This window comes from Ceratotherium simum, chromosome 12, assembly GCF_057802395.1.
Source record: "Ceratotherium simum simum isolate JZ-2026a chromosome 12, ASM5780239v1, whole genome shotgun sequence".
NCBI classification, from domain to species: domain Eukaryota; kingdom Metazoa; phylum Chordata; class Mammalia; order Perissodactyla; family Rhinocerotidae; genus Ceratotherium; species Ceratotherium simum.
This window is the reverse complement of record NC_141911.1, coordinates 71,998,647-72,020,973: the sequence shown is the minus strand read 5'-3', so window position 1 is coordinate 72,020,973 and position 22,327 is coordinate 71,998,647. Positions and strand designations below refer to the sequence as shown.

Here is a 22,327-nt window from a genome sequence, read left to right as displayed (position 1 = left end):
CATTCATATTGTTGTATGTAGCTGTAAGTCATTAATTTTTATTTCTGTTTTATGAATATATCATAATTTATCAATCCTAATGTCAATGGTCATTTGTTTCCTGTTTTTTAATATTATAAGCAATGTTGCTCACAATACTATGTACGGTGTACATCTGCAGAAGTTTCCCCAAAGATAATCCTAGGATTGAATTTCTAGGCCATAGGACGTGCACTTTCAACTTAATGGTATCATCCCAAATGTTTTCCGTAGGGACTTGTACCAATTTATACTCCCATCAGCAATGTATGACAGGTCCTATTGTTTATTTCTTCTCCACCACTTGTTGGACAGTAGTGACAGACTTTATAATGTTTGACAATCTGGTGGGTGAGACCTATATATCACTGTTTTTTTTTTTTTTTATTGTGGTAACATTGGTTTGTAACATTGTATAAATCTCAGGTGTACATCATTATACTTCTATTTCTGCATAGATTACATCAAGTTCACCACTCACAGACTAATTACAATCCATCACCACACACGTATCACTGCAGTTTTAATTTGCATTTCCTTGATAATTAAAGAGATTGAGGCATATTCTCATACGTTTATTAGCCACTCGGGTTTGCTATTGTGTGCAGTGCCTGTTCACGTCTTTTGTCCATTTCTCCAGTAGGTTGTTGTGTTGGAGTCCCCAAGAACATCCCCACACTTTGGGATTCACTAGAAGGATTCATGGACTTAGCATATAGATGTACTCACAGCCAAGATTTATTACAGTCACAGAGTAAGGATGCATAGCTGGATCACAAGGGAAAATGACACAGAGGGAATCTGGAGGAATCTATATGCAGGCTTCCTTATGCTCTCTCTCTCCTATCAGGGGTCACACAGAGCACACTTCACCCAGCAACAAAAATGTAGTAACGTGTATGCAATGCTTCTGGCCAGGGAAGCTCATTGTCCAAGGTTTTTATTGGAAACTTGTCATAGAGGCACCCTCTGCCTAGCACATACGAAAATTCAAGACGCCTAGAAGGAAAGCCAGTGTTCAGCATAAACTGTATTCTCTGTGCAAACAGGCACAGTAAACCTGCCTTATCAGTTAGGGAACCGTGGGATCAAACACTTTTGGAATTCAAGTACCCAGGTGCTATCCAAGGACCAAGGATGCAAGCAGGACTTAGTTTCTAAGGATAGCAATCGCATGCCTGCTACGTTAACCCTTTCCTGTACAGTTGTTGATATTTTATTGTTTTGAAAGAGTTCTTTATAATTCTGGATATGAATTCTTTTTTCAGTAATTATGACTTGAAATACTTTCTACCACTCTGTGGCTTGTCTTTTCATTCTCTTTATGGTATCTATTTATGAATGAGAAGTTCTTAATCTTCCAAAAATTAATTAATCTTTTCTCTCATACTTAGTGATTCCGTATCATGTCAAAATGATCTCCTGTGTTATTTTCTAAAAGTTTGATGGTTTAGCCTTTCATATTTATGTTTCTCAATCTATTTAGAATCAATTTTTCATATGATGAAAGATAAAGGTACAATTTTACCTTTATTCCTATGTGGAGAATCAACTGAACTCTGTTCCATATACTGAAAACCCTATTTTCCCCCAACTAGTCCATAGTGCCACCTTCTATCACAAATCAAATCTCCACACATGTTGGTTTGCATCTTGGCTCCCTGTTTTGTTCCATTGGTAAATTTGCCTAATGTTGTACCATTATACTATGTTAGGTCTACAACATTATATAAATAATTACTGATAACTGCTAAGACAAGCCCCCTCAAAACACACACAGCTTTTAACTTCTCTTCAGGAGTGTCTACGCACTTGTCAGATGTTTGTTCCATATATACATTTTAGAACTATCTTGTCAAGTTCTCTCTCTCTCATACACACACACACAAACACATACACAGTTGGAATTTTTATTGAAATTAGATCAAATGTAGAGACAGGCTGGGGAGAACTGGCATCTTTCTGATACTGACCCTAACAATCTATGAACATGATATCTCATATTTATTTAGGTCTTCCTGATGTCTTTCAAAAAAGAGTTCTATTTTCCACAAAGGTATTAAATGTACTTGATTAGATTCTTTTGAGGTATTTCATATCTTTTGCTGATTTGTAAATCATTTCTTTGTATTAATTTTGTATCCAGCAACCTTCCTAAATCCTAATCATTTATGGGAGGATTCTTTTGAGTGGTCTTTGTAGATCATCAGATCAGTTATGTTTAACCGATTTGTTTATAATGACAGTTTCGTTTCCACCTTTCTATTCTTACAGCTTTTAGTTCTTTCACTGCCTCATGTGCTGACTAAAACCTCTGTCCAATATCAAAAAAAGTGATGACAGTTGACCTCTTTGTCTTGGTCCTAATCTTTAAAAAAATACTTTTAACTTTTCACCATTATAATTTCTTTGCAAAAAATTTTTATCAGTGCTAATCATGAATAAATTGTGAAAATTTTTGAACACCTCATTTGCATCTATTACAAAGAGAGTATACAATTCTTTTCATTTTATATGCTAATGAGTTTAATTACATTAATTAATTTTCTAATGTTTAACCAAGCCTAACCCTAAAATTCCTGGGATTTTTGTTTCTAGTAATTTCACTGAAAAAAACGATAATTTTTTCTCTTTTCCAATTTTTATATATATCTGGGTTTTTTCCTTGTCCAGCTGTATTCATTAGTACCAGCAATACATTGTCAAATGACAGAGGTGTTAATAAACATTTTGTTTTGAACCTGCTATTTTTTTTTTTTGAGGAAGATTTGCCCTGAGCTAACATCCGCAGCCAATCTTCCTCTTTTTGTATGGCCACGCCACAGCATGGCCACGGACCGACTAGTGGTGTAGGTCCATGCCCAGGAACTGAACCCGGGCTGCCAAAGCAGAGTGCACTGCACTTAACCACGAGGCCACTGGGGCTGGCCCTGAACCTGCTAACTTTTGCGTTGAGATCAATCTTTCTACGTAATGACAGACAGATATAGACAGGTGGGTGATTTTCATTATGTTAGGGAAGTATTCACATAGTCGCTTTTTATTAAGAATTTTAATCAAGCATGTAACTGACGTTGAATCCATCAAATGTTTTCAAGCATCTACAGAAATGATTACTTGATATTTTATTTCTGATATATTATCCTGTTAAACTATACTTACAGATTTCCTAAACTACCTGCATATTGTTAGAATAAACCACACTTGATAGTGTCTTCAAATATGCTTCTGGTTTTTGTTAACTTTTCTATTTAGGAATTTTTACATTAATATAATATATACTATTATGTATGATAAATAATAAAACATAATAAGATTTGTATTTAAATATTTTATGCAGTATCTTTGAGAAGTCTTAGGATTAATGTTACACTAGCTTATTAAAAAAGATATTGGAAGCTTTTCTTTTAAAAAAAATGCTGAAATATACAGCATTACAATTTAACCAGCAAGGAATTTAACCATTCATTACAGGTTTGGAAGAATTTGCCTATGAGTGTAGTCCAGGTATCTTTGTGGGGAAAGGCAACGTTTTCTACACTTCTATTAACTGGCATTTTTAAATTTTAAAATTCTCTTGGGGAGTAAGTTTTGCTGACTCGTATTTCTCCTCCAATCAACCATTTCATCCTAGTTTTCAAATTTGTGCAGAGTTAAGCAAAAATAGTCTATTGAGTCTTTTAATGTTCTTTAATTCTCTAATACTTTTCCATTACCACATCTTATTTTGTGCATTTGAGTTCTCTGCCTTTTTCCTGATTAGGTTAACTAATAACTAAGATAAATTTGTGTTTATCAAGTACAGGGAAATTCTTAGGAAATTCAATGGTAAATATAAAAGAATTGGTATGAAAATCATAATAAAATATCTTCCTATCAGACTAAAACACTTTTAACATCTTCTGTCTTTTAAATTCACAAATGTAAACCCCTTTTTTAATAATAAAAAGACAAAGCCTTTATAAAGAGTATAGAGTCGGCCCTCAGCGCTCTGTAGCCATGGTTCTGCACACAAGGATTCAATCAACCCAGGATCCTGTAGTATGTCTGTGATCTGCGGTTGGTTGAATCCGAGGATGCGGAACCCGCGGCTACCGAGGGCCAACTAAGGGACTTGAGCATCCACAGATTTTGGTATCTGCAGGGGGTCCTGGAACCAATCCTCCGCAGATACTGAGGGACGACTGTATTCTATCAGATGTGTCAAACTTCTAACTTTAATTTTCTGATAAACTCATTGTATGAATAATTCCATGAAATCTTAAGTTGATCTGCTGAGACGGCAATTATTTCTCCTCTCAGTGAACCCCCATTGTATTTTATCTGTATCTTTCTTATGGTCCTCTAATGACTACAAGGTACTTATTTCACCTATGCTATATGTTATGTAATAGACTATACATGATATGTAATACTATACATTTTTATGTTTTTAATATTTAACATACAAAAATTTACCTTCCTGTCTTTAAAAAAAACCAAACCCCTTGAGGGCACTGGTGGCCCTTATTCATTTACATAAACCCTCAGCAACTACCAATGAAACAAATATAAGATACGCTCAGTATATTTTTGTTAACAAAAGAGTATTTCCTATCAAAAATGCCAGTTAGGCCTGCCTTACATCGCTTCTCGGCCTTTTGGCTAAGATCAAGTGTACGACTGCCTTACAGACAACAAGTTAAAAAGTGGACAGTACATAAGTATCAGACATATTGACAATTACTAAATTTGAATCTTACTGCCCAGAAACAAAAGGAACAAAAATAGCTTTAGAAGAGAAATGAAAAATGAGTGAAATTCTGTCCTACTTATTGCATATATGCATGCTCTTTCTTCATTTATTGTCAGATTTAGTCATGAGCACAACTATCTGGAGTTTTCAACTCGCTGACATTAGATTATTACGCCACTCTGCAATAATGACTGTAATCAAAATGCATTTAAGTATACATAACATCTATGTCTGGTGGTCTAGTGGTCAAGAGCCGGTGCTCTCACCCTCACGGCTTGTGTTTGTGTCCTGGTCAGGGAACCACACCACCTGTCTGTCAGTTACCATACTGTGGTGGCTGCATGTTGCTGTGATGCTGACAGCTGTGCCACCAGTATTTCAAATGCCAGCAGGGTCACCCGTGGTGGACAGGTTTTAGCCGAGCTCCCATAGTAAGACAGACTAGGAAGAAGGACCTGGCCACCCACTTCTGAAAAAACTGGCCATGAAAACCCTATAAACAGCAGCGGAGCCTTGTCTGATACAGCGCTGGAAGGTGAGAGGACGGAGCAGGAAGACTGGGCAGGGCTCTGCTCTGCTAGGAGTTGGAATCAATTCGATGGCACTAACAACAAACGTCTATGTAATATATGTAACGCAGGCAATCAAATATTACTTCTGTTTCTCTTCCTGTGTTTTTCTACAGTCACCTCCTCACACTATGATTGCCAGTACTTCTTATTTACATGTAGAATACAAGTCAATTAAGTCAAGGAATATAACTTAAATTCAAATGGGTAAATTAGGTTTTTTAATTGCTTTTTGTTTTAATACAATGACGACGGTGATATTAATAATTTGCTCCTGTATTTCTCTCATACACAAATTTGTATTATGTCATTTCACCCTAAGGTAATCACAGTGCTTTTCTAAATGATAATGTGTGAAATCTCTGGAGACAACTGAAGTCTAATGGAAAAAGCACTGGACTTGATATTATAACACCTGTTTTCTAATTTCAGTCCTAGCTCATATTCTATATAAGATTTGAGTTCCTTAATCTGTAAAATAGGAATAATAATGCCTACCTCACAAAACTGTTATAAATATTAGTGAATACATAAAGATGTTTTATAAAAATGGAAAATATGACACAAATGCAATGTTGTATTTTTATTATCATCACCATGATACATCTAGAAGGCAAATTATTCATTTTTAATTCTAATTTCCAGCACATCTAACCCCAAAATAATAGTATGGGTAGTGAAAAGTCAAGCAATATTATAGGTAAATTGTTATATCTAAAACTTATGACTGGTGATCTCTAGAAGCATAGAGGTGACCCTTGCTCCAAAAATTCTAATTTCCCGTCTAATCAAAGACTGATTAAATTAATTCACAAAAATAATAAGCTCTAAGACAGTTTTTTAATGTAGATTACCTCCTTTCAACAAGTGTCTCCTCTTTAGCAGAGCATTTTAACACTCAAAGAAAACTACCAGGACTGTGCAGTGAGTATGACTGGTGAGGTGAAACGGCTTTCATCTGCCTGAGGTTTTAACAAGGTATTAAGCTACCGGCCAGCTGAAATGAGTGTCCAACTTCTAACTCCTCACACTGTTTTGAAACAGATGTTAACATTTTACTTTGTTATTCCTTAATATATGTCTTTTAAATCAACTGCAAGCCTCTTCTGGTGTAAATATTTTCTTTCATGCCTTAGCTGTTTGATCACTTTATTTTTCCTGGCTAATGTTTCACATTTTGCTCTTTGATACTTTCTAGTTAGACCCTTTGGGTCTAACACTCCAAAGTAAGCCAGGCCAAATGGCACACAAGACCAATTCTATCCAAGCATTTTAAATTCAAACATAGTTCTTCAAAATGCTTGATGTGCTTTAAGAAAAATCACTTCCTTTCTTCTTTTCATCACTAAAACCTAAAGCACCTTTAAGTAAAAGGTAAAAAATTAAAGTAATTTTTGTTTGTATTATGTTTTGGGAGTTCTTCCTCACATAAACTGATTTAGACAAAATGAAGCAGCAGCAGAAATCACATTTACTACAGCTCCTTAAAAGCTACTTCAAAAGGCAATTACCACATATGACGAAGATAGTAGAGCTTTACTATGAACTTATTTTTCTTTATATTCACGAGTTTTTCTTTTTAAAAAACAAAGCGTAGGCTATTTTTACAAAATATTGTTTTCGTGCTTGTGAAAACAACTGTTTGTTGCCTATGACCACAAGTTTTAGTATGCAAAATTATAAGATTATGAATTTATGTACCTTAATAAGTAGGCCATCAAAACAGAAAATGTTCCCATTAAACAGTGAGCTTCTTGAGAACAGGAACCTATCTTATCCATTCTTGTATATCCAGCAGCCAGAAAGGAAGGTGGTGGATAAATATTTTCTTAATAAATAAAGGAAGGAGTAATGAAATTTATTTTAAGATTATTAGCTATGGCCTAACTAACAAAAATGTTAGGTAAGAAACCTACAATCTAACTTAGAAAGATAAAAGAGTAACTTATAAGTGAGACATTTTTTTTTTAAACATCTAAGTTTTTAAGCAATGTTCTCCTGCAGAAACAAACTCCGTGACTCCAAAGCACACTCCCCAATAATGGAGTGACAGGACTGATGGTAGCGAGTCCAAAGAGCCAAACACAAATGGATACTGTTAGCACAGCCACATGGCAATGAGGTCTCCAGATTAGGTAACGGTATTACATCTATTCTAATTTCCTGCTTTTGATCATTGTTTTGTGGTTATATAAGACAATTCCTTACTTTAGGAAATACAAACTGAAGTATTTAGGGGTGAAAGGACATTATATGCCCTAATTACTCTGAAATGATTAAAAAAATAATATTTATACACACATACACATATATGTGTAAGAGAAAAGAAAAAGATAAAGTAAACATAGAGAAATGTTAAGTAAACAGAGAAATGTTAACACTTGGGGAATGTGAGTGAAGGCTATACAGGAATTCTTTGTACTATTTTGTAATTTCTATGTGTCTAAAGTAATGTCAAAATTAAACACTCAAAAAATAAAAGAATTATAGTATTAAAATGTTTAAAAAGGAACCACACAATAAATATAACACAAAAATCTATATCAAAAGCATCCAACTGAGTACAAGATGAAATAAACTTTCATTCCTGTCTTGGAAGCCAAGATAAATCTGGAATTTCGTATCAGAAGTGATCAAATAAACCTCTCCAAACTTCATCTCAGACTTTCAGGTAAAGAATCTACCCATTACCTCTGATATCTACAATGGCTCGACTTGAGTCTTAATATACAATTATATCTTAGAGACTAGGGAATTAAACTCAGAAACAATAGAAAATAACATAAGAGTGATTTTTCTCAGTCTTTTGAGGAACGCACATTATCATTAAGGGAGAATCTGGTCAGCCTTCTTGCCTTAAATTTACCTAATTCTGAAGGAAATAAAATTAATTGGTGAGAATTATAAGGTCAAGAGCGTAGTAATCGGATAGCTTCTCGGCCAATTCAATGAAAGATCAACATCAAGGATCTTGTGGATGCTGGGAAAAACTCGCTGTTTACTCTTTTTAAAAGTATATGGAAAATCAAGATTTATTAATACAGAAAAGCCAGTTTTGTGTCAAAAGTAATATCAGTAATAATTAACAAAATATACACTATATCAAAAATTACAAAGTTTAGACAGAACTGAGAAAAAAAGAAAACATATTCTTACCCAATTGGGAAATCAACATCATCACCATGAGCTGTCATGTGATAAAGTCCAAATTTAGCCAATTTAACATGTCCCTACAATAATAAAGGAAAAAGAATCACTATGAAATATTTTAATATTACTGGGACGAAAAATTATCATTCTACATTTTATAAAGAAGGAAATTATTATATAGTCAGATACATTAAGAAAAAATTGTATTTTAATTTACCATAATTTTATTAAAAACTATTTGCCAATGTTTGAAGTCTGCTTTATACTCATTACAAATATATATATGTATAGGCATACATATATGTATGTACATAAACACACATATTTTATATATATACATATATATATATATATCAATGACAACACTTAAAAAATTTTTGCTGTTTATATTTTCTAAGCTTTCTGACAAAGCCAAAAAAGCAAAAATGTTCTTATTTGTCTTGAAACCTTGCTTAGAATATTTTGTGGTAATTTTCACAAAAGAAGTATTTTTCAGGAAGTTGCAAGTCCATTCATAATGTTATAATTTAACCCTGACATAGGAGTTCTTAACTTGAAAAGATCAGTTCACAAATCATCAAGATATTAGTGAATCTGCTAGATTTCCAACAAGTTTTATATTGTTTGAGAATAACTATATTATCACAAAAGTGAGATTCTTAATAAAAGGCAAATATAAATTCTATAGATGTCTCAAGTTTTTCCCTTTTTAGATGTTTAAGACTTTAAAAAAATTAAGTTGATTTTAAATTGGTTTCGGGGGCCGGCCAGGTGGTGCAGCGGTTAAGTGCATGTGCTCCGCTTCAGCAGCCTGAGGGTTCGAAGGTTCGGATCCCGGGCATGCACCGACGCACCACTTGTCAAGCCATGCTGTGGCGGCGTCCCATAGAAAGTAGAGGAAGATGGGCACGGATGTTAGCCCAGGGCCAATCTTCCTTGGCAAAAAAAGATGAGGATTGGCATTGGATGTTAGCTCAGGGCTGATCTCTCTCACAAAAAAAAAAATAAATAAATAAAATAAAATTGGTTTGTTTTCTTTTTCTCACGAACTTTACTTCCTAGCATTAAAAAATGTTTATATTTTAAAACAATTCAGATTGGTTAGATAGTCTACTGCCATAAATATGAAATTAATGAGCACCATTTTATCATTTGTAATTTTTAATACCATAAGGTAATGGTACTGAAAGTTTGGAAGGTATAAACACTGATAAACAAAGACAAGTGGGGAATAAAGTATAGAAGAGGAAATATGGGGCCAGCCCTGTGGCTTAGCGGTTAAGTGCGCACGCTCTGCTACTGGCGGCCCGGATTCAGATCCTGGGCCATGCTGAGGCCGCGTCCCACATACAGCAATTAGAATGATGCGCAACTATGACATACAACTATCTACTGGGGCTTTGGGGGGAAAAAAAGAAAGGAGGAGGATTGGCAATAGATGTCAGCTCAGAGCCGGTCTTCCTCAGCAAAAAGAGGAGGATTAGCATGGATGTTAGCTCAGGGCTGATCTTCCTCACAAAAAAAAAAAAAAGAAGAGGAAATAGGGAAGGAGAAGAATCAAGAAGAGAAAATACAATGCAATTGTTCTATGAGAAAAAATATTCAATGGAAATAGTCAGAGAGGCTTTCTTCTTAAGAAATTTGCTTTCTTCTTAAGAAAGCTAATTCAGAGAAGGGGTGGATTGGGAAGCTACAATGCGTATCTTTTAGAAAATGAATGAAATGAAAAACAAAACATGAAGTTAGAAAATGAGTCTTAGGAAAAAAAGAACAATGCATGTAAAAGACACATGGATTTACATAACTTAAAGATAGTTGTTTTTTTCTAACAACCACAAGTACATCACTTTCATATAGTCTTTTCATTATAAATATTCTTAAAACATATTCTTATTCTATAGTCCCTCCGATTAACTAAGTGGGCCTGATTTCAGTAGCTTCCGACCTCAAATAACAAACAAATATTTAATGAATTATCTGATGATTACCTTTCGGTCCAAAAGGATATTATGAGGAGACAGTGCCCGGTGTACTATCCCATGTCTGTTCATATACTGTAAGCCCTGAAGCACCTCAAATGCTATGCACAAAACCCTCGAATAGCTACAAAGAAAGCAAAAAGTCACAGATCAACAGACCAATTAAAAAGCAGATACAGAACCTGTTTTAAGGGAAAAAATGAAGTTTAGTGATAAAATTTGAAAAGTTATATTTTCACTGTTCCTCCTCTACTCAGAGAAAATAGAACCTATACATTTTCTAAAATATCCACTTGTATGTATTTTGGATTTTCCGATTACAGGAGAATTGATCTGACAAAGATCCTACAGTTTTCTAAAGGCTATTCTAATGGCAGAATTTGTTCTTCCAGGAAGGGAGTTTAATTTTGTTGGTATGCAACTGACCTTCTGGAGGTCTGGCTTTGCCAAATTACCAGGAAAGTTTCAGATACATGGCAGAACTAAGTCAACGAAAACCACCTATCCTGCTCAAGACAAAATACCTAAGTCCCTGAAAAATAGCTATATTTTATGGTAGACAGACGTGAGCTCAATTTCCGTATCAATCCACAAAGCAACCTCCAGTAACTTATGATTTATCAGACATTTCTCTTTAATTCTTACCCTGTTCTCTCTAAACCATCTACCACAGGGATGCCCAGTTTCTTTCTTTCTCTCTCTCCCTTCCTCTCCCTCTTGCTCCAATTTTTTTTTTTTAATCAAACATCATTCATGGAGGAAGTTAGGAATGATATACAGAAAAGTAGGGAAGCCTAATTCAAACCCACTCCCCCAAATCACCAATATTAACATTTTCGAATAGATTTCTTTTCTACCCATTTTTTGATATTTTTAATCAGACTTTAAAAAATTAAATTAATATCTGCAGGTAACCACTAAAAGTAATTTTTAAAAGAAGTATAAATAACAAGCTAACAGTGGAGATAAAATGGAATTATGAAAAAAATCAAACCAAAAGCAGGCAGAATAAAAGGAAAAAAGAACAAAGAACAAATGGAACAATTAGAAAACAACTAGCAGATTTTAATTCAGACATATCAACCATTACATTAAATGTAAATGGTCTAAACCCACCAATTAAAAGAAAAAGATTGTCAGATTGGATAAGAATTAAGATTCAATTATATTCAGTCTACAAGAAACCCACATTAAATAAAAGATGTAAGTTAAAAGTAAAAGGATGGAATAACAGATCACTGTTTGTCATGGGCTTCGGTGGGGGGATGGGTTGACTATAAAGGAGTATGAGGAAATTTTGTGTGATGGAAGTGCTCTATTCTTGATTTTGATAATGGTTACAAGACTGCGTTTGTCAAAGTGATTGAACTATACACTAAAAAGGGAAAATTCTAAGGTGTGTAAATTATACCTCAATAAACCTGATATTAAAAAAAAGCAGGCTGAATAAAATTTTAGAAAAATAGTTGCATATGACTCCCAATTAAAAATTCTAAATTAAAACCAGAAGAAAGAACCAGAGATGAAAAGCTAAAATCTCTCTCTCCTCTCATCCTAGTCTGACTTTCCAGAGGTAACCACCCTTAGCAGTTTCTGTTTTCAGTTCTTCTGGTGGTTAGATTTTTATTTAATATAATTAACTCTCTTCACTACACAAGATGATCTAATTAACATACTTTCACAACCTTCCCAACTCCTGATTTTTATTAGTTATATTATTTCTACATTATCAAATTTTATAAATGAGATAAAAGAAACCTGCATTCCTTTCTTGAAGGTTAAACAAACAATACATAATATGACATACAGTGATTAAATGCTAAGGAGAAAAAGTAGGGAAGAGACGAGAGAATGTACGGTAGCAGGTTGCTTTATATGTAGAGTATGATCAAGGAAGTTCTCAGTGAGGCAACATTTGTGCAGAAACCTAAAGGAAGTGAAAAAGACACGTAGCTCTCTGGGAAATGTGTGATTCAGGCAGAGGGCACAGTAAGTTCAAAAAAGTGCAATGAAGCCATTGTGCATGCAGTAGAGTAAGCAAAGGGTAGGAGATGAGGTGGTCAGAGAGGTCGCAGGGAGCCAGATCATGTAAGGCCATTTAGGCCACTGTACAGCCTTTGGCTTTTACTCTGAGACAGATGGGAGGTGACTGGCACACTGTTGTACTACGATTACTAAATATGCACTGCAGAACTAATCAGGGAAGGAAATATAAACCTAAGCCACTTAACCCCTAGCTCTCAAGAGAAAATGTCTCAGTCACGTGGATTTAATGGATACTATAATTTTATAATTATAACTCTATTCATGAAGGTTATCATCAGCTACTATTATTTTTTATACTTCTTATTTATTCTTTTGTATTTCACTTTATTTAGGTGGAATACATCCATGAGAAAATTTTTCGTAAGGGTGGCATAAAATTTCATAGGAAATTTTAAAGCATGGCATGTCTTAAAATATCTTATTCTTGTCCTTAAACTTGGGAAGAATTTCTCCACTGTCTTCAAGTGTTCTTCATTATGGCAAGAAGTCTTAAGTCAGTCTGATTCTAATTTTGTTGTAGATACCCTTTTATTCCTCTTTGGAAGCTTTTAGGATTCTTTTGTACTTTATCTTTAGACTCATAAAATTTTAGCACAGTATGTCTAGAGTGTGGGCATTTGCATATTTGTGCTAGTAAGCATTAGGTGTGCCCTTTTAATCTGAAGTCTCCCATGTTCCATTAACACAGAAACATTAACACGGAAAAGTGGATTTGTCATGTCTTTGATTATTTTCTCCCTCTACTGTATCTTTGATTGCAACTCTTAGCAAGCTGATGAAAACTGGATCTATTCTCTGTACCAACTTTCTGTTTTACTTCCTACAAGCATGGCCTTTAGCCCTATCCATTATATTATTTAATTTCCAGGATCTCTCTTCTTTTCTCTAGCTGTTTCTTTTCAATAAATCCACTCTTTGGTTATGGATACCTTACTCTTTTGAGTCTCTCTGAGGATACTTACTAGAATTCTTTTAATTTAGGAAACAAGAAAGTGTGTTATCTTCATTTCCTCTGAGATAAGTTCTTTTCTTCCTCCCTTGGCTCTCTTTCTCTCAACCTATTTTTTCCACAAATGTCTGGTAATTCCTGGTTGTCAACTGTATTTTAAAATAAAGCAATAAATTGATATTCCCCATGAAGTGTGTAAAAAAGAAACAATAAAAGTTACTATTTATAAAGAATGCTTATTTAAACTGACCTGTAAACTATTCCTCTTTATCAAACAGTGTCTCCCATATTAAAGCGCCACAACAGCCAGTCTTAAGCAAATAGGGAAGGTGTGAAGATCAATTTGGAATTAATAGTTTTCATAAACATCCTCAGAAAATAAACCAACTATGTAAAGGAAAAGACTCCAAACTTTAAAACTACTATAATTACATTGATAAATATGTGTGCATGAAAGAATGCAAACCCCTCCCCTCTGAAAAACAAAGAAAAACTTTCCTTGAGATGATTAACGAATAAAACGTAAGAACCTAGTGTTCTGAGCTCATGTGGCTCTGAGTCACCTTTAGAGTAGAATCTCTCTTGCCCTTGTTCTCTTCCTCTCTTCCTCTAACACACACACACACACACACACACACACACACACGCACGCAATTCACAAAATCTTAAAAGCTGATGTCATATTCAGCTGCGACACTAGAGGACCTCAGTTGCACACTACTTCAATATAGACGTCTTTCGTGAAATTAAAACCAAATCTTTAAGGTGATTCTTCCATTAAACCAGTTCTGAAACAGCTGAAGACAGAAGACTGCATGTTCTACTTTCTCTACTTGCCTTTGCTAATTGATTGTAAGACATAATCGGAAAATACTTGCATGTCAAAAAGCACATATTCATGCTATTATCAAACTGATGAGCATATACACTGAAATAATTTTTAAAAATTCAAACATAGCTGAAGCTCATGACATGTCTTTTTTTAGCTATTACTTGAGACTACATATGAATCAGTTAATGGACTCAGTACTCTTCAGTTTAAATCACACAGTACATCAGATTTGCTTTGCTGTTCTTTTGTACTTCCAGGTTTTAATTTTAAAATTTATTTTAACTTAGACTATGAAATCTTTTTAAAAATCATTTTGAAGTAGCTAATGCAATTATAATGCAAAAGCAAGGTAAAAAAAAATCGTTATGTCCAGTAGTAGTTAGTATGTTACAGTTTAAGTGAAAATGGACTCTAGAAGGAGAGTTAAGAGAATGGGATTCACACAATTGAAAAAGAAAAAGATGTCGGCAGGGGACACAGAACTTTACCCTACACAACTCCCAAGTCAGAATCTTGTTAACAGAGAAATCCATCACTAACTTGGAAAATGTAAATTAAACTTCAAGTCAGAAAATATTCTCGTCCCTTTTGAAATTTTCAGTTACTACTGTTACTCCTAGAGACTGGGAGGGTGCATTTACTTTGTGACCATTGTCCCTGACACTATGAAAAGCTTAATGAGCATAAGTATCCTTGATGATTATAAATACATAGATACGACCAAAATGTAGCTTTCAAAATAATATGATTAATAATTTCTAATAAAGCAAGATGACGTTTTAAGATACTTTCACTTATACTCAAATGCATCAATTAAACGGCTATTAGTTGCTTGGTACTGTGTTTTTAGGCTCCTGTGTTTTCAGGCTCCATGGATACCAAGAGGAAGAATCGATCTACACAATGAAGAAACCTACAGTATAGCTGGAAAGACAGGTTTATAAAGTGACAATTTTAACACAGTTGAATCCCACAGAATTTCAATACAATTATAACTCAATAATTAAGATAGCAGGGGCCGGCCCGGTGGCGCAAGCAGTTAAGTCCGCGCACTCTGCTGCGGCGGCCCGGGGTTCACCGGTTCGGATCCCGGGCGTGCACCAACGCGCTGCTTGACAAGCCATGCTGTGGCGGTGTCCCATATAAAGTGGAGGAAGATGGGGACAGATGTTAGCCCAGGGCCAGTCTTCCTGAGCAAAAAAAGAGGAGGATTGGCAGATGTTAGCACAGGGCTGATCTCCTCACAAAAACAACAACAAAAAAATTAAGATAGCAGATGAGAATTAATCATCCTTTTCCTCTGTCTCAAGAGGAAAAGAAAACATGAAAATTTATTTATTACGTTGGTGACACCAAAATGGATCTACAAAAATAAAAAATCTTGGGAAAATAAGATTAAAAACTAAAAAAGAAGGGCCGGCCCCGTGGCTTAGCAGTTGGGTGCACGGGCTCCGCTACTGGTGGCCGGGGTTCGGATGCCAGGCGCGCACCGACGCACTGCTTCTCTGGCCATGCTGAGGCCGCATCCCACATACAGCAACTAGAGGGATGTGCAACTATGACATACAACTATCCACTGGGGCTTTGGGGGGAAAAAAAAAAGGAGGAGGATTGGCAATAGATGTTAGCTCAGAGCCGGTCTTCCTCAGCAAAAAGAGGAGGATTAGCACAGATGTTAGCTCAGGGCTGATCTTCCTCACAAAAAAAAAAAAAATCACTCCCATCACCACTGTCAGCAAGAATGAACGCTGATAATTTCCAGGCATGAGTCAACTTGGTCATATTTGAATTTTGAACATGGCTTAATGAATTTTAAATCTATTAGGTTATTATCATCAGGTTATGAGAATATTTTGTTTATCCTTTTCCATAAGTATTTCAAAGGAAATTTACACTGTGTGCTTCTGATTCAATCACCCTTGAATTATCTGTAGCTGTTTAGCTTAGTTTGTTAAAACATACTGAGGCTAAGATCAAGAGTTTAATATCTATAAGGATTGGCTGGCTTCACATGCTCATAGCCACAGATTTTCATCTAACCCAGCCAATATCCTCAAATACAGGTAGTTTGTCACAATGAGACATTGCTCAACCTCTATTTACTTAAAACATCTTACTTTTCAATGACAATCTCCTATACTTCTCTGTTCCTCTTTCCTGAGGACCTGCTCTTTAACCCCATCAAGACCTTGAGACCCCTGTTCTCTAAGTCTCCTCTATTATCTCAACCAGCTCCTTTTTGACATCCTTCTTTAGTCTAGACCTTTTCTGTCATTTCAATATTTTTTTTGCCAGGGTCCTTACTGGCCTCTCATCCAATGGCTCTACCCCAGGTAGAGCTGCACTTCTCCGTATTCTGACAGTATGTAGGAGCAGGGCTTATTAATTCTATGGTAATTTCTGTATGGGCTTGTCTCTCTCCCTGTACCTTGAGGCAGGTATTAGCTTATTCAATTTGGAATCCCTGTGCCTATCATAGTGCCTATAAGGTAGGTGTCCAATAAATATGTATCAAAGAATAGGTGTTCAATAAATGCATACAGTGACATCACATGATGGTACAAGAGGGTGCAGATAATAAGATTAAATTCTTCACCATTAACAAAATAACAGCTCAAAAAAGTATATCATACTAGCAATGGATCAACAGTGTTAACTTCATTTATAAGAGAGGTACAATCCTTCAGTAAGTCAAGAAAATATAAATTGCTCAAGTTCACACAACGGCTATCCAAAAAATGTACTCATCTGATTAAAACACACCTCTCCTTCTAGTCTTTTATTTACTGAAAGAAGAATGAACTACGGTACAGTGGGTAATGAAATAATCTCATTAACATCTGGCTAAAACTGTGAATTAGACTAAGTCGTTACAACAGATTCCTACAATCAATTTTTCTGACTTAAAAATACCAATAAATACTTGTTAGTATTTGAATTGGGTTCACACTAAATTTGCATATTATCTAGGGGAGACAAGATCTTTATGAATTTGAGTTATTCCATCCAAGGAAAAGGGAAGTATTTCCTTTTGTTCAAGTCTACTTTAGTGTCTTTTAGGAGTTTTTATTACTTTTGAAACAGTTTTATTGAGGTATAATTGATGTACTAAAAACTGCACATATTTAACGTACACAATTTGATGAGTTTGGACATGTGCATACACCCGTGAAACCATCACCACAATCAAGGCACAAGACATACCCACCACCTCCAACAGCTTCCTTGTGTCCCTTTTTTTTGTGTGGTAAGAATGATAACTACGCAAAAATATATTAAAAAATACCGGGAAAAAAAACATTGGGGAGGACTAACTCTGTCAGATTTAAAACATACCATAAAGATTCTCTTTTACAACCCAAATGCCTCATAGATAAAGAAAATGTGATATACACATACAATAGAATATTATTCATCCTTAAAAAAGGAAAGAAAATTCTGCCATTTGCGACCACATGGATGAACCTAGAGGACATTATGCAGAGTGAAATAACAGACACAGGACAAATACTGAATGATTCTGCTTATATGAGGTGTCTAAAACAGTCAAACTGATAGAAGTAGAGACTAGAACGGTGGTTACCAGGGGATGAGGAGAGAAGAAAATGAGAGTTGTTCAACTGGTATAAAGTTTCAACTATACAAGATGCGTAAGCGCTAGAGATCTGCTGTACAACGTAGTGCTTATAGTTAACAATACTGTATTATGCACTTAAAAATTTGTTAAGAACGTAGCTCTCCTGTTAAGTGTTCCTATCACACACAAAAATAAAAAGGACACAAGGAAACTTTTGGAGGTGATGGACATGTCTATTAACCTTCATGGTTTCATAGCTGTACGCCTATGTCCAAACTCATCAAATGTACACATTAAATATGTGCAGTTTTCTTCTATATCAATTATACCTCAATAAAGATATTAAAAAATAAAATAAGAAGAAATTCCTATAAGCCTCAAACCATCAGTTCTTTTCAGAATTTGCAATGTTTCCAAGAGATGTTATTCATTTTGCAACAAAAAGAGGCCAAGAAAGAGAATGAGAGGTCAGGGTTACTGAGATAGATTTGGAAGTCATTCAGGTATAGGTGGTAACTAAAACCACACACGCTATTTCCTCAGATCCATAATCCACAATAGTTCTAAGGGCCACTCCAAAAGCCAAAACACCCACACTGTCAGCAAACTGAGGGAGGAAACACACTTGTGGATTCTATGAGTTCAAGATGTTCTTTCACCTTATAAAAGCTGATCACTCTCACAGAAATTTTCCTTTTGGTCTAAAACTTTCCTTATTTGGTATCAGCCTGAGGTAAATTGTTACGGGAGAGGAAACACAGATGAAATATAGTTAGCTACTGTGTGATTTAAGAAATGGAAAGAGAAAATACTAATGATTAATGTTCAGATAACAATACAACTGTATAACCCTGTGTTATATTTAACCTAACCTCCTATAACTTCAAGACAAAAGACCTCAACTAGTAAATAATTTTTAATGATCTGCTGGTTTATGATTCCAGAATCTGGAGAGGAGGCATTTTCAGGGATGAGCTAATGTCTGAGGCTCTTAATTTGCTACTTATCACTTACTAAATTTTGACATTTTTAAAAAATATGACAATATTGACAGAGCAATTTTTTCTAAAGGAAAAAAAAAAAAGAAAGCTTTTGGAATTGAAAAAGGAAATAACTCATTTCACTGCTGGGCACACATGTTCTAGCCTGAAAGGACACCAATCCAGGCTAACTTTAAGAATTCATTTGCCTCAGAGTCAGAGGTTTTGAAATAGAAGCTACTGTGATTAACTGCTTACCTAAAATTATTTTGTAAGAGGTCTAAAAAAACAAATCAGTCCAACTGTCCCTAAGTTGTGAGACTGTGCATATTTTACAATTCAATTCTCACTCAAAAGTAACCAAAGTTGAAAGCTCTAAGTCTGGAATGTGACTAATTCTCAATGGGACACAATAAACTGGGAAATTAACTCTCCAACCTGAATACCAGATAACTTTCCTTTCTCAGTAGAAAATTAATTTGATAAGATCAAAATACATACGGAAAGCATAGTCTAGTGGTGTGGGGTTCAGACACAAAGACAGGAGACTCTGTCAATGATTTGCTATGCTTGGAGAATGTTCCAATTTCATCCTCACTCAGTTTGCAAATTTATAAAGTGGGAAATACAACACCAAAAGGGCTAAATGGAGATCAGTGAGCTATCGGTCCTCCACAGAATCCTGACTATCTTAAAAGCAAAACAAAACATACAAAAAGTCCAAGTCTGCCTCAAAAAAAACCAGGGTCTTTATAATAAACTATATAACACCATTTTGTTACTATGAATATATATATATATTTTTTTTTCTATAAATTAACACAGATTGTAAACTGGGCTCTCCAACTATTTCCATGACACAATCAAATCAGCAGAACATTTTTCTAATTTCTCTGACAGAATAAAATCACCATTTGACAAGCAGGACTAGAGGACTCCGAGGTAAAGTGGATACTTCTACCCCATCCATGTTCTCTTCTTTCAAGCAGCTTTACTATCGTGGCACAGACCCTCCAAAAACATTTCTTTTACCATAGTTACTGATACTGGCAGTACAAAGGCACTGGGTAGTAACTCCCACTTTCCATGCCCTGGCAGCACTGGGGGACGACAGAGGGCTGTAATTTTTCTCTAAGACAGAAACTATGATGGCTCATACTTGGTTGGATCTGTACCCTAGCTCATTCCAAAGTTTTCTTTTTTATTAAACTTAAATTTATTTACATATTACTGTGTGAACAAAGAATGAACAAATTTCTATTACAGTTCAGAATTTTGATTTGAGACCAATTCACATTTTTTAAGTAGACCAACATTTTACATGTTTTAGGTAATCTGTTACCCTACCCCAACCCATCACAACAGTGAATGGGAGAGGGCCTGCATTTACGTACTTGTTTAGTACAGTGTCTGCAAGACAGCACAGTGCAAACAAAAGTCTGTCAAATTGAAATGTTCAGTTCAATGATGTATTGGTCTGTCTTAAGCAAATTATAAGCAATATGATTGATGAAAATCCCTTATTCATAGTTTCTATTCTACTAATCAGAAATTGAGGTGATATAATGATCATATTTTGATCAAAGAATCCAAAAACACTCAAATTTTATTCTTAACTACTTCTACTGACTTTGTAAGGTTCTTATGATGCATCCATAGAGAAGGCAGAACAAGGAAAGATAACACTTTACTAGCTGGGACTTTGTCCCTAAACCTAATGTTGAACTCGAGGGAGCTTTGCTTACCTACCCAGCTCATTCCTAAGCCAGATCATCTGAATGAGTCTGTTCTATTTCTCCCTTCAACTAGAATCACAAGTCTTAATGTTGTGATGCAAAGAAGATCAGACTCATTCCAGCAAGCTGTAGAAGAGAGAGAAAGAAAATGCTTTTACCTATAGAATCCCATAATGACCCCAGAATACGTTTAAAAATTGAAGGACTGTTATCTTTTACCAAGTCACAAAAAAGTATCATATTAATGAATAATAATAGTAGTTGACATAATCTAAATGGTAGCCCTCCCAAAAATATGTCCATATCCTAATCCTTGGAAGTTGTGAATGCTACCTTATTTGGAAAAAGGGTCTTTGCATATGAGGAGATCATCATGGATTATCCAGGAAGGCACAAAATCCAATGCTGAGTGTCCTTACGAGACAGACACACAGAGAAGATACACACAGAGGAGGAGAAGATGCGATGATGGAAGCAGAAATTGGAGTGGTGTGGCCACAAGTAAGGAAGCCAAGGAACGCTGACAGCTATCAGAAGCTGGAAGAGGCAAGGAAGGATTCTTCCCAGGAGCCTCTAGCGGGAGTGGGCCCTGCCAACACATTGATTTCTGACTTCTGGTCTCCATAACCGTGAGAGAATAAATTTCTGTTGTTTTAATCCCCTCAATTTGTGGTAATCTGTTGCAGTAGCCATAGGATATTAGTATAGTTGGTTACAAAGATGCATGTGACTGCACCAGTTTGCGCTTCCACCAGCAGTGTATGAGAGTTCCTCAAAAAATTAAGGATAGAACTACCATATGATCCAGCTGTTCCACTGCTGGGTATTTATCCCAAGAACATGAAAACACCAATGTGTAAAGATACATGCACCCCTGTGTTCACTGCAGCGTTATTCACAATAGCCAAGACTTGGAAGCAACCTAAGCACCCATCAAGGGACGAATGGATAAAGAAGATGTGGTATATATACACAATGGAATACTACTCAGCCATAAGAAACGATGAAATCCAGCCATTTGTGACAACATGGATGGACATTGAGGGTATTATGCTAAGTGAAATAAGTCAGTGGGAGAAGGTCAAATACTGTATGATCTCACTCATAAGTAGAAGATAAAAACAATAACAAATAAACACATAGAGACAGAGGTTGGATTGGTTGTTACCAGAGGGGAAGTAGGGAGAGAGGAGGGCGAAAGGGATGATTAGGCACGTGTGTGTGGTGATGGATTGTAATTAGTATTTGGGTGGTGAACATGATGTAATCTATGCAGAAAGAGAAGTATTACGATGTACATCTGAAATTTATACAGTGTTATAAACCAGTGTTACCACAATAAAAAAAAAGATGCGGGTAACATCATGTGGCTTGTTTTTCTTCATCATGACATGATTATAACAGAGCAACTCCTCCTTCATATTTTTCTTTAAATGATCTTTATTTAGATATAAATTATGTACAATAAAATACACTCATTTTAAATGTACCATTAGAAGAGTTTTGACAAATGTACACACCAGGATAAGTGCTGCCACAATCAAGAAACAGAACATTTCCATCATCTCAAAAATGTTCTTTCTCCATCTGACTTATTTTGCTTAGCATAATACCCTCAAGTTCCATCCATGTTGTCACAAATGACAAGATTTCATCTTTTTTATGGTAAACAAACACATAGAGAACAGATTGGTGGTTACTAGAGGAGAAGGTGGGTGGGGGGAGGGTGAAAGGGGTAAAGGGCACACGTGTGTGG

The 22,327-nt window shown here is 35.4% G+C and overlaps 1 protein-coding gene across 8 annotated transcripts in view; it reads right to left on the bottom strand.

Moving 5' to 3' along the window:
• Window positions 1-22,327, bottom strand: part of TBCK (TBC1 domain containing kinase) — a 213,167-nt gene that overhangs the window by 147,079 nt on the left and 43,761 nt on the right. For 5 of the 8 annotated variants that reach the window (XM_087437761.1, XM_087437762.1, XM_014784608.2 and 2 more), the window contains 2 exons: window positions 10,461-10,575; window positions 8,479-8,552 (listed from right to left, as the gene is read on the bottom strand). The exons of 2 other annotated variants lie outside the window; for them this stretch is intronic. In XM_087437761.1, coding sequence (XP_087293887.1) covers window positions 8,479-8,552; window positions 10,461-10,575 — 189 coding nt within the window. Of the gene's footprint in view, window positions 1-8,478; window positions 8,553-10,460; window positions 10,576-20,584; window positions 20,685-22,327 lie in introns of those variants that run through there. One more of the 8 variants, XM_087437767.1, reaches the window with a different exon arrangement.